The 13858-nt window shown below is 40.2% G+C and overlaps 1 protein-coding gene across 1 annotated transcript in view; it reads right to left on the bottom strand.

The window, feature by feature from the left end:
* The window catches only part of INPP5B (inositol polyphosphate-5-phosphatase B), a 60688-nt gene that overhangs the window by 18828 nt on the left and 28002 nt on the right, over positions 1-13858 (bottom strand). The window contains exons 4-8 of the mRNA XM_018559608.1: positions 13542-13709; positions 8451-8552; positions 5423-5537; positions 3339-3455; positions 1079-1266 (exon numbers count right to left, since the gene is read on the bottom strand). Coding sequence (XP_018415110.1) covers positions 1079-1266; positions 3339-3455; positions 5423-5537; positions 8451-8552; positions 13542-13709 — 690 coding nt within the window. The remainder of the gene's footprint in view (positions 1-1078; positions 1267-3338; positions 3456-5422; positions 5538-8450; positions 8553-13541; positions 13710-13858) is intronic.

Raw genomic sequence — 13858 nt, 5'->3', positions numbered from 1 at the left:
GGGAGTGTACCTTGATTTGGTACACTCTTTATTAAAAACTCTACCCAGTTTTTTCATTAGGCTGACAAACAGGCATTAGTGTTAAAAAAAGGTTTTTTTTTTTTAATGTATTTATTAAATCAATTATATTTTAATACTGTAATTGCATTTGACATTTGCAGGGAAATGCGATTCTATAGACTGGGGATGGCAAGTGATTAAATGTAATGTTTTACATATTATATTTTAGTAACAGTGCCCTTGAGAGAAAAGCTGAGACACAGGCATAACAAGAATCCAGAGCACATTCATTTAAAGAGAATAATGTATATGTATATAGTATTATTTTACATGTTAATTTATGGTCAGTAGTATAAATGCATTTAAAAACATTTTTTTATCAGGTAAATATGCAATAGTACATACACAGTAAATAGTTCATATGTACCACTTTCAGCCAGCAGATGGCAATTAATGCCCTCTGAAGGGAACTTCTGCTAGCAGAAGCAACATCTTAGTCAGCTACACATAGCTACCAACAAGCATGCAGGTACTGCTGGGCTTTCATATTAGTATGCAACATAAAAGCACTATACATTAAGTTGTTTAAAAAAATATAATTTAACAAAAACAAAAAGGACAGCCAAATCGCCACAGAATGTTGTATTGTAGAGGTCTAGAGTGAAACCAGGAAATGGAACTACCTCCAAAAAGGTTACCAACAGACCTGGGACTCTCATAAGAGAGTCAGATGGCTCCTAGACTTGAGAGTTCATATCTGAGACCAGAGTGTCTAACGTTTCAACTGTGGAAAGAATACTCTGGCCAAAGCTGTGTCTAGAACCACATACCCCAAACGGTGAGTCAGTTCCAGCAACAATATCTGAAGGTTCAGGATTCATCTGAACCAGAAAGATTTTAAGCTTCCCCAGTGGAATGTATATGAAGAGATTTTGACATCACATTCTGACATTTATACTTCATCAGAAAGTCAACACATAAGATAGATCAGGCCTTACACACCTAATGTCCTTCTTTTCTTGAATACATATTTACAGTAGCAGCAATAAGATATCTGATTAAGAAGAAAAAAACATACTCATGTTTGTGAACGGTGAGAGGAGGAAGTGTTGGATCCACCTCTGGAAATTGCATTCTGGAGCAGATGTCTCTGAAGTCCTGATTCCTCCTTTCATATTCATCAACATGGGCAGCCAAGTGGGAATTTATAACACAAATGTGAGTGTTATGAAACCGGAAACGAACAGCTACGCCACCTTTGTTACCCTGCAAAATAATATTAAAATGATGAACAGCTCAAAAAAGACAAAGAACATTAATTGAGAAATGTCACATAGTCAGAGTGGAAAAGGAAGCCTTTTACACCGATAAAAGAAGTTCATGTTTTCTTTATCTCAGTCATCCGTGTAATTGCAGTTTCAAGTTGAAGCAGGTTGTTGGACATGCAGTTGTTTACACTGGCATGGAATGCTATGTCTGTACTTGTTATTTCATGAACATTTACAGGTGCCCCATTACATGAGCCTGAATAGGCTGTTATGGAGTTGCAGCTGGTCAAATTAAATATTCTCACAAACTGTCAACAGTGACTGGAGATAACAAAGGGAGGAATCAAAACTAAAAAGGTGCCCATACACCTTACGACCAGGTCGTAAGCTTATTAAAAGCTCGTACGATCTGCCCATCTCGGACAGGCAGATCGTACTTGGGATCATCGAAAACCCGCCCCGCTGAGGGGCGGGCTTCCGATGACCGCAATGCTGAACGGGGAGTGTGCGCGTACGCACACCGGCCCGTTCCGCAGTTGTCGGAACGAGCAGGCTAGAAACCCGCCGAGAATCGCACGCCTTCCATACACCTTGCGATCATCGTACGATCGCTGGATTTCCCACGATTACCGTACGATATAATCGCAAGGTGTATGGGCACCTTAAGAGTCTACTTAAAAAAAACAAACACAACATCACATTAATGAAAACAATGAAACAAAGTACATTTATAGTGGTTTTAAAGTTTCTTTGATTTTTTTTTTAGATATTTACATAAAATAAATCGGCAAGAGTTAAATAATCTTAAAGTGTGTTAATGTTTTAACAACTTGTTTCTATTTGTAATGACAATTTTTACTGTGGGGGAACCATATTTGTTCTTTACATATGCAGACTCTGCTTCTCACTTGGCAGTGCTATACAATGGCTGTGCTTCAATGCCACTTCTCACAAGGCAAAATATACGAGTCAGACTAGCCATTAAAAACAATTCCTTCCCTGTGTTGCTGATATGTAGCTGTTAAACAGTGAGATAATATGACTGTTGTATCTAAATCTACAAATTCCCTTGGTGCAAACTCAGTTTTCCCGAGTTTGCCTAAGCCACTTAAAACTCCGCCAATTTTTCCCAACACAATCAGTTGCAGGGAGGTGCATTCCCTGCAGCTATATGTAACAAAAAGGCAGGTGCATGCCCCCCCCACAACAGATTGGGTTGGGAGGAGGGGGTGAAGGTCAGAGTTTGCAGGATTGAGCAAACTCAGGCATACTGTGTTCATGCCAAGCCCAGACTCATCTCCGTTAACAAATTACTACTGGTTTTAAAAACAGAAGTTCCTACTTTAGTGAAATTAATACATTTTCACAATTGTTGACCATATCAGCTACATTTGGACTTTAGATCTTCAGCAATTTGTGCTTAGCTTACTTATAAAGTCTTATAGGGTATATATAGCGTTTTCCCCATATTTTATTTCTTTATGCATTATGTTCAGAACTAAATAATACAAATGTAAAATTATTTATCATTTTTTTTTCAGCAGGTGAACATAAAATATTGTAGGGTATCAGATTATACACCAAGCATTACTTTGGATTACTTTAGGCTAACCTTCCTATACCGTGAATAACAAAAAATTCGATAAAATGATACTTCTGAAAATGTGTAATTCAACTTTAAATGTCAATCCTTTTTTTAATTATATTCCGCTGCAAGTGTTATACATCTGTATTCCTGAAAAAACATCTGTATTCCTGAACTAGGAAAATAAACCTATGCAGTGAAGTGCAGCCATTGAGTTTCCGAACCATAGCCATTTGGCGTGTAGAAGAAAGGTGACCATTTAATTCATAAAGTTGTCAATTTCCTACGCAACAGGTTATTACAGTATTTTGGTATTATAGTACAGATGTATTAAAAAAAATGGTTGCTTTAGAAAAAATACACACATCTTACTTAAAACATTTGATGGAATGAATAAAAGCAACCTGTACAGGCCGACTTACATTCACTACACCTGTCATTTAGCAATACCAAAATGTCGAAGGCATGTTATGCGCTCTACTCACCATCCTACCCATGATTCCTGTGCCTACAGTTTCTGCTTCTACCTCCGAGATGTGAACAGCTAACTCCTTCTTAATGTAGAACAGCAGCATAATTCCAACAAGTCTTATCAGCTTTATCTAAAAATATAAAAGGGTTTTCACAGGTTAGTATATTATACCTCAATTAACGAATCACAAGTGCAGGTAAAGCCCTTGATGGGATTTGTATTGTTTACATTCACTACTATTTATGTACTCACTTTCACTTTTTCCCTCCTCCCCATTGGATGGAATTATCCATCGTTTTTACTGGTTGACCTCAGCCAGCAGAGAAAAAATAATAGTTCTATCCAATGGCATGATATTGTATCCAAAAAGGTAAAATTATGATATGATGATGATATTGATATTGCATGAAATTGTATCCCAAAAGTTAAAATTCAGTGTTACCTGTCCAATTTTAAGTCAGCTTTTTTTTCAGTTGCCATCCAGAAATTGTTAGCCGTGTCATGAGAAGCTGAGCAAAGAGCTTACACCAACCTCTAAGCACAAGTAATTTTAAGGGGCCATTCGCACCAAGGTAATAACAAGCCAAATCCATTGTTTCCAAGAGGGTCAAATTATACTCCATTCACACCTGTAAGTTCAGGTGCGTTTAGGGATTCCTGCTTCAGGAATCGTCGTTTTCCTGCAGCAGGAACTCCTAATCTTCTGTACACAAGCGGCAGCTGTCACCCGTTCAAGTTAATGATCAGATGAGAGCCGCTGCATGTAAACTCCAGCACACCGCATGTAATCATATGTGATACAATTACATGCAGTTAGGAATCAATCAGTCTCCCTGAATGCATGATCGATTCATCCAGGGAGAGAGACTGATTTCTAACGCATGTAATCGTATCACATACCATTACATGTGGTGTGCAGGCGTTTACATGCAGCAGCTCTCACTCGATCGACAACTTGAATGGGTGACAGCTGCCACTTGTATACCGCATATTAGGGATTCCTGCTGCAGGAAAACACAGATTCCGGATGCAGGAATCCCTAAATGCACCTAAATTTACAGGTGTGAATGGGGCCTTACACTATCATGGTGTGCTGGAGCAAGTTGCAAGTTCTACACGCACGTTGAGGAGAAGGAGAAGAAAAATAAAGCATTTTGGTTCCTGCTGTGAAAAAAAGGAAAATGCACAGCAAAGTAACACATAAAAAACAGACACTGCTACAAAAAAATGTGTTAAGCTTGCGTGTATGCTAAACGCAACGCAACTGGCCTCAATACAGAGGGAATGGCAAGTGTGATTGTACGCAGCAGCCTGAACTTCTCTATGGGAGCACGCGGCCGTACGCTCACCCAAGCTGCACATCCATGCGGGTGCCCGTACTCCTACGCAGACAGGATGGATCCTGTCTGCGTCCGAGCACGGACACCCGCACCTGCACAGATGTGCAGTTCGGGTGAGCGTACGGTGGCATATGGCCACGTACTCCCATAGAGAAGAACAGGGTGCTGCGTACAAATCACACGCAGCATGGATCTGTACGGGTCGACAGTTAGCTGTGTGAATGAGGCCTAAGGGTGACTCTGCTCCATGGAGGAGCAATGTAGCCACCCTTGGACAGCAGCATTGTATCCCTGTGGAGAGGGTAGTGTTAGATGCAATAGCAGATTTAGATGAACTTGGCTAACAAATTAAAACCAAACTCTAGCTAACACCTTTCAAGTAGTTACAGCAACAGTTTTTTCTTCTCCCGTTTAGTGTAAAGTTTTAAAATGAATAAAAGGTTGAGCATTGTAAGTACCCTTATCGGTGTTAAATGGTTTCTCTACCTGCCACTTTTGCTGGACAGCTTGGTCTTGTAAAGAAAACTGAAAAATAACACACTTACTGGCCAGATCACCAGGTGAATATAAGGGGAAATAAGACTAAAAAAATGAAAACAAATGCAGCCACCACATGAAAGAATTTATAATCTGTGATTTTTTTTGCTTTTGGGTTTAGATACGCTTACAGGAATTGATACAAATCTTAACTTTTACTTGCTGTTTATGTTAGCCAATGTATAAGAATATAAGATATTCAAGTATATAACATCAGTACCTTTGCATATTTGGCTTTTGGGTGTAATGCTTCAGATACTGCTTTGAACCATTCTTCTTCCTTGGGGGTGTCATTGAAAAAAAAGGCTTCCTTGCTCAAGTCAAGTTCTTGAAATCTGTGACAAAAGAAGAATAATTGGTGCCTTCATAAGCAGAACCTTCAAAAGCAGACTATATCCCCATTCAGACCTCCTGGCCCGCTCACAGTTGGGCAGTGTTGTGATTCCCCATGTCACCAGAACCACCACAGACTACTGCACATGTATGCAAGTGATAACCACAGAGTTTAGTCTGCTACTCATCTCCTTTCTTGACTTCCTGTATTGTGAAAAAGCAGCACCCTGAATAACTCAGCCTACATAATAAATTCCTTAATTTATTTAAGTTTGTTCCTTCTTTCTAACTTCTCACTTTTCAATATGCTTCCTTTCCGAATGGGAATATTAGGAAATTGGGTATCCTTAAAGTACTTTCAATTGTCATGCCTATCCAACCTTTCTATTTTCATTATAATTGTCATATTTGACATATCTTCATATTATTTAAGCATTACTACCACATGAAAGACTAAAGAAAATACTTTTCCAAAACTCTCATAATTTTCCTAGGATGGTATTTCTGCACTTCAACTCCCAAGTCTGATAATCTGCATCAGCAATATGGAATGGTTTCTGCTCATTAATATGGGTTTTTATCTCGTTTACATTGTAAGGGCTACAACAGGAGGTGAGGGAACAACTGAGAGCCACCATTTTGTAACAGAATGCGTACAATGTGTGAGTAGAGCTATTGGTCCCCAATAGATTGTAAGAAGGACACTCAAATGTAGTCAGGAAATGCAAGTAAAACACAGTTTATTAAGGGCAAACACAAAACATCTCTTTCCATCAACCGGGTAGACTTTCCCTGTTGCTTCAGCCTCCTGAAGCAACATAAAGGTTAGTCTTTTGTTCACGAAAGAGCCAACATTCTCATAATTTTCTTCAACATATACTGTCCTCAGTTTTGCTCAGTAGTTTCCTCAGCTCCAAGCCTCTCATCACACCTGTGTGATACTCACACTGCTCCCCCTCCTGGGTCACTGACTCTCTCAGCAGTGTCCAAGAGGTCCCTTAGGTCACCGACCTTCCTGACCCCTCCCCTGGCTTTCCACGTGCGTCCAGCACGCACACTCACACTGCTCTCTCAGTAGTGTGTCCAACAGGTCCTAGCTTTAGCATTGAGCATTTAGCCAATGCTAAAGCCTGATGAAGGGACCCTGCGCGGTCCCGAAAAGCGCTTGTTTAGTCATATGACAAAAAACTTCAATAAATGAAGCTTTTGCTATCTTAAAAGGATTGGTGTGCTGGTGACATTTCTACAATTTTGCTGACATTCGCGGCGCCATCCGCGGTCACTGCGAGCACCCCAAACTACAAGGGACATATCGGTAAGGAGTGCGACAAGGATAGTACTTATCAACAGGTCCTAGCATCACCGACCTTCCCAGCCTCCCCTGGCTGTTGCACATGCGTCCAGCACGCATCCAAGTCTGCCTGTGTCCGTGTGCCTCCCACACACACAATTCCCCTGAGCTCTGGTCCAGACTCCTAATTAGTGAGGAGCTTGGGCGTGTTCGCAAGCGCCTCGTGCCGAGCCCGCCAGGAAGTCGTCAGCGCGCAGGGCCAATCACAGGCACTGAGACATGTTCCCGGTCCGCAGCTGCAGAGATCGGAAAATGGCCTGTGATTGGCCCTGTGTGCTGCCTGCTTCCTGGCGGGCACGGCACGAGGCGCTTGCGAACACGCCCGAGCTCATCACTACTCCTAATAAGGCTGCTCCCAGCCACTTGATCCACCTATACTGGTCAATGGCAAAACCTGGCCCCAGGAATAGAGATTCCATCCCACTATAGTCAGGAAAACCTGGAAGGGACATAAAAGCCAGTTTCTTCCCTGCAAAAGTTTTAACCTCCTGGAAGCTCTTAACCCCTCTAACTGGGTGTCCTTGGGGACAATGTTGCCAAATTACATCGTGGCATTGCCACACCCTAATAAAGATATATTAGGAAACAATCTGATGACTCAGCCCCTCAGTCTAATTGCAAGTGAAATATCACCAATGACCATTAAAAGAAAATGTGTTACTCTGCCCATTTATTTCACAATAACAGGTTCTCTTAGCTCCCTATCCTTCTACATCTTTATGTTTGCATGTCAAAGCTCTCACAAATACACAGAAATTTCAAGTATGGGCAAGCTTGTGACCTCTTTTTCCTTTCAGCATGAAATGTTCCTGTCTGCATGTCTCACTTCACAGGCCTGGACACTGAAGTGGGACATGAGAGTAAGTCATTGACCTTGTGTAAGCTTCAACATGGAGCTTTCACAGCCATTTGACAAAGGGGTCCTGCATTATGAGTGAGATTGAGAGGGGGGGGGGGGAGTGCACTATTAAGAGAACCTTTCATCAGACATTTTCCTTTAAATTCAGCCAAATAATTAAAATGTGCAACTATAGCCTTTTTGCATTTGCGTGATAGAGCAAAACTACACATATATGTGTACTTGTTTACTTGTGTACTTGTTTATCTGCAAAATATTCTTGTGACACATCTTAGCCATACTACCCAGCCAAGCAAGAATTATCGTTATTTCTTGTTTTATTTCTTCTGCATCATCTGCCACCTGAAAATGCAAATAGTGGTGTCACTTACCTAACCTATCGGTGCCCGAGCCAAAAGATTTGCTCAACAGAATGATAATCCTTTGGCAGGAATAGCACCATACATGTATGCATTTTAACCATGCAAATTGGATGTTTTGCTGCTTTTGAAAAAACAGAATATTATAAGAGGACCGAGCTTTGAAGTGAGCTAGGACTAAGGGTCCTATGTATGGAGCGCAGCAACAGCTAAGGCCTAAGGCTGATTGTTTTTATACAAAAAAACTATTGCTTGCCAATCAAGGATGTGGTTACCTTCATGGGTAGCATGGGAATGGGTCAATCTACTTCACGTGTATAATAAATTCATAAATGATAATACATACCCAATACAGTATACATCAGGGGGTTCACCATCTGCACTTAGCCATGGTTGCAAACTTTCCTTTGGTGATTGTCCATTCACATTGTATGTGCCTACAAAAAACCTGCACAAAGTACAGAACTAAAATTCAGTCATGGTACATTGAGTAAGGTACTGAATGCAGCATACATGATCAACCAAGCTGCATCACCCACTGATGAACTGATTATTATTGATCATGGAAACAATTACTGACAACTTTAAAAAACTGTTTCAATTCCTTGTAATTTATAGTCCGTAGCATTCTTAAAGCTGAACTACAGCCACCCAGAAAATACCATGTAATGTAAATAGACCAGAGGTTTCTCTTCTGAAAGTGTCATCACCATGTTAATTTTCACCTTATACTGGCTAGAGTTTTGTTTCAAAAATTGGATCCTGTCAAGCTGTCTGGCAGCAGAGTAGTAATGCTAGCACTGGTCTGATGAAGGGATTCAGGAGAACACACTGGCCATGCTCTGCCCATTTAACGATTGCCATTATATGCTCTATATGGTTAATGTTACTGTGGGTAGGAGATGGAAATGTGATGTTCTAAGTCACAGGGTTTCTACACACGGTAGCTACAGACAATTCCCTGCTGCCTTATACAGGATGCCAGTAGGTCAAACAGCATGAGATTTCCAGTACATATGCTAAGCATTACCTGGTAATAAATAGATTTCACTATATAACATGGCATAAGATATGAATGCATTATTAATCAATTAGTGGTAATTATTAGGGTTGCACAGATACCAAGTACAGTACTCGGTACAAGTACATGTACCAATACTTCTGAGCTCCAAGACTACACTAGAGAAAAATGTAAAAGTTATTAGGCAGCTGTCATTTGTAGGGAGCACACGGAGCTCCTGGGATTTCTACATCTCTGTTTTAATGTATGATTTTGTTTTTATAAATATAAATAAAGGGATGCACAGATACCAGTTTTGCGAGTATGAGTACTGGTACTTGCCGAGTACTTACAAGTACAAGTACTAATACATTTTTGTTTATTGTCATGTGACAGTTTTTCTGAAACAATACAGACTAATGATTTCAAGACAGTGGTGGAGGGCCAGAGCTAGGTCCCAGCTACAACCCTGGTAGTTCTCATGAAAATGCCAAGTATCTGCACTGGTACTCAAAAAGTATTTGTGCATCCCTAGTAATTATGGATCGATAAGAATATTAAACATTTCAAAATGTAACCTATTTAAAATATAGTATAGCGGAAAGTGACCTTTTCTGATACAACCAACTTCATGGCCAGCGAACCTACAGATAACCGTTGCATTTAAGCTGGCCATACACTATCAGTGCTTTCACATTCAGCCCCGCTCAGTTCTGTTTAGTGGGATGTGGAATTGAAGGATGGGGCATGGGGGTGGGTAAATCCCCACTTCCCCCTGTTGCTGTCAGAATTCCAGAACAATGACTGCAGCAGATTGGCTGAAGCCACTGTTCGGCCGAGATTTTTCAGACTGCCTTTTTTCCGTAAAAGTCAACTTAAAAATCGCCTTGTTAAATAGAGGAGTGCGGACAGGTTCACACACCCCAGGGGGGCAGTGTACATATACGGCTTTTTTACTTTCTGCTCGAGCCCCCCCTCCTTCAGTGCTGCTCGAGCCCCCCACCCACCCACCGCCATTACCTTCTATCCCGTGCTCCACTGTCCCCTCCTCAGGCCCAGGAGCGGCTTGGCGGCTCTCAGCAGCCGAACTCCTCTCCGATCTCTGAATGCGGATGGGGTGTGTATTACATCACTTCCTCATTCAGCTGTCATTTCTCTGGCTGCTATAGCCAGAGAAGAAGCTGGTGAAGCAGGTCTCTGTTTCAGCAGCTTCATTGGGGGTTGCGAGGTGACATCAGGGGTTTAAGAGACCCTTAATGTCTCCATAAAGAGGACCTGTCAGTGTGCATGTGCTATCACATAGGGGGATTTTTAGCCCCATTGATAGCAATAACATTAAGTGTAAAAAAAAAAAAAGTAACATAAAATTTTTTTTTTTTTAAAAAACCCCCCAAAATGTTGAAGTCCCTCACCCCCACGTATTTGCACATATAAAACCTAAATACGCGTCGTGTGCACCAATGCGTGAAAACAACAATTGCGCTGCACATGTTACATATCGCCGTCAATGTCGGAGTGCAAGCAATAATATTACGTCTATCAATCACTGATAACACTAAACTGATGAGCGGTAAAAGCTTTTAAATTGTCGCCGATGGCTAATTTTGGGTATGGTAGTTTTTTTGCGGTTTAGCAGGTGCACGCAATATTAAGGCTTGACGTGTTTGATGTCCATTTACCCGACGTGACCCTATCTTTTATATTTTACCAAAAAGTTGGGTAATAATAAATGTTTCATAACTTATTATAGGGGAAAGTTTTTTTTACAAAAATTTCGGTACTTTATTTCATTATACAGTAAAAGATAAAAACCCCAGGGGTGATTAAATACCACCAAAAGAAAGATCTTCCTGTCCCTAAAACAAAATTGTATAACATTAATTTCAGTACAGCGTTGCATGACGGAATAAATGTCAGTCAAAGTACCGCAGCGCTGAATACTGAAAAATGGCCTGGCCAGGAAGGGGGTGTAAACACCCCAGTCAGCAAGTGGTTAATACTATTAATAATCTTTAATACAGGGGGTAACCATAACACCGCAATAACAGGACACTATGTTTTTTTCTAAAAAGAGAACACTGTTTACCTCTAGACTCCTACAACTAAAACTTTATCTGGTCTGAACAGAGGAGGAGGAGGGAGGGGGTGTGTCATAACTTCAGTTGTTTGATTGTTAAATGTGAAATTGAGCTATTGGGCTCTGTAAACAGACTAGAAGATTGCTTGCTGGTTAGAAATTGGTAAATATGAAACATGCATATGCAATATTTCATATTTACCTGACTGAACATATATATTAACACTATACATTACCTATAAGGAAAGTGTGAACAGCTCAAGAACCAAGAACACATTTCCCAGGATACACTACAAACCGCTGCTTGGGTCTAAATAATCCAATGCAGTTTAGTGTTTGTCTAAGACGTTTGTTTCACAAAAGCCACACATAATCTTGATGCATATATTGCAAAACTAAATCTCACACAGCTAACAGGAAGATTTATTTTTTCCCCCTCACAGTGACAGTATATGAGGAACTGTATTTTGAATATAACTCTAATAAAAATGTTACATAATAGTTGATACACTACATGGTCAACAGATTTTGGACACCTGACCAACACACCTATATTAGCTTGTAAGACATCCCATTCAAAAACCATGGACAAGAATATGGAACTGCCCCCTTTACAGGAGAGTGGAAGATGTTAAATTCGCAAACGCTTTGCACAGGGTTTTAGAGTGTGTCTGTAGGAATTTGTGCTCATTCAGCCAAAAAAGAATTTATGAGGTCAGGTACTGATGTTGGGTAAGCAGACCTGGCTCTTAATCAGTGTTACAATTAATCCCAAAGGCGTTCAATAGGGTTGAGGTCAGGGCTCAGTGCAGGCCATTCAAGCTCCTCAGCACTAAACTTATCAAACCATGTCTTTGTAAACCTGGCTTTGTCTTGCTGGAACAGAAAAAAGAGCCTTCCTTAAACTGTTACAACAAGGTTGAAAGAGCACAATTTCTAAAATGTAAAAGGGAAGCTGTAGCTGTACCATTACCTTCACTGGAAACTTCTGAACTCAATCATTTAGAGGGATACCTGCATACTTTTGGCCATATAGTAGATCCTATTGTCAGGTGTCCTTGGTCATATATTGTATAATTGTGTATTTCTGCCAGGGGTCACCACAGAGGTGAGTTCAGGGATCTGTGATTTTATGACTTAGTTTAAGCCTTGATAACACTAAAGCACTACTGCCTTTTATTGCTTCCACAGGAAAACGTTTAATAGACAACATTGTAAATAAAAAGAAGGCAATAAAGTACCAGTATAATACCATCTGTTTTGCTGAAACAAAATAGATTCTAGGTAGCCCAGAGAACTAATCATTTGAGATTTGTGAAGATTGGTTGTAGTGTTTGCAATTAATTAAAGCTCAACTTCTGCACAATTATTTTCTAGTTTTGGAGTGTGGAGGAGTAACAGCCTTTTAAAAATGTAATTAATGTGTCTCCAATAAAGCCATTTCCTTACTGTCTATTTAAAACATTTCTGTGAAGTAAGTAAAACTTTTCTCAATTCCTGTCTATCTGACAGGTGTCAAACTAAAGAGGAAGTGTGGTTAAACCCCTCAATGGGCACACTGACAGCAACAAAAACACATTTTATTTTTAATACCATGAGAAAGATTTACATCTTCTATCAGGATTTTACTGTTGTATCATCCCTATAGGGGAGATTTCCCCTTACTTCCTGTCCAGTTGACTGGTGTCATACAGAATAGGAGTAGAAAGTAGTAAGTCCCTCTGCACTTCTTACAGCGCCCCGGCCCAAGTACTTGTAGTGGTGCTTGCAGTGACAATAACGGATGGCGCCGTGCAACATACAGTCGAAAGCCGAAATCACCAGAACCATTTTAACAATTGTAACATTGTCGCCCTGGTGAAGGGATCCTGTGTGGTCCCGAAACGTCGCTATTTTGTACGTGACAATTGACGATTGGTCCGATTAAATGGACATGGTGATTTCTGCTCTATACAGAATAGGAGGAGACCAGAAATCTTTATAAAGACACAGCATTTAAAATCTCAAAGAAGCATTGCCTTCACTGGTGCACAGACAGCCTAACCCTTCCCTTTTCTATCTGAAAATACAAATAAAAAGTTGAGCTGTAAAGCTAAGCTACAGGCAGATATAAAAATACATACAATTGAATGCAGCTCTGTATTTATTATTATATGCTTAAATTGATTTTTAGATGCAAGCAGTGTAGCATTTAAAATAGCATATAAATACAATACGTCCATTACTAGAGCTTTATCTCTGACTGTCATCAATTTTTGAAAACTGAACTACATTAACAAACATTTTCCAAGCCTCTTTCATGCTTAGAAAAGCATTCTACCTCCTGCACAGGCAACAAGAAAAAAAATAGATCACAGTACCGAAAATCTTGGATGGTGATGTAGGTATGTTCTTTTTTTAGTAGCTCAGACTTAATTAAGTTATCTCGCAGTCCAAATTTAGGAATAGGCAGCATTTCTGCCTTGTTAGTGGAGATCACATCTGCTGACCGCACCATGCCAGTAATGTCAGATTTTGTTTTATGGAGTCTGTAGATAAAAAAAAAAAAGAAGAAGAAATGTTGTTATTGAAAAATATTCTGTGTATATCTAATGCGAAGCATAGACCAGTGGTCCCTAATTCGCAGCCTGCAGGCCGAATGTGGCTCTTTGCTCGATCCGAACTGGTCTGTTAGCAC

This window comes from Nanorana parkeri, unplaced genomic scaffold, assembly GCF_000935625.1.
Source record: "Nanorana parkeri isolate BGI_ZX_2015 unplaced genomic scaffold, ASM93562v1 scaffold406, whole genome shotgun sequence".
In the NCBI taxonomy this organism is placed as follows: Eukaryota; Metazoa; Chordata; class Amphibia; order Anura; family Dicroglossidae; genus Nanorana; species Nanorana parkeri.
This window is presented reverse-complemented; position numbering and strand designations above follow the sequence as displayed.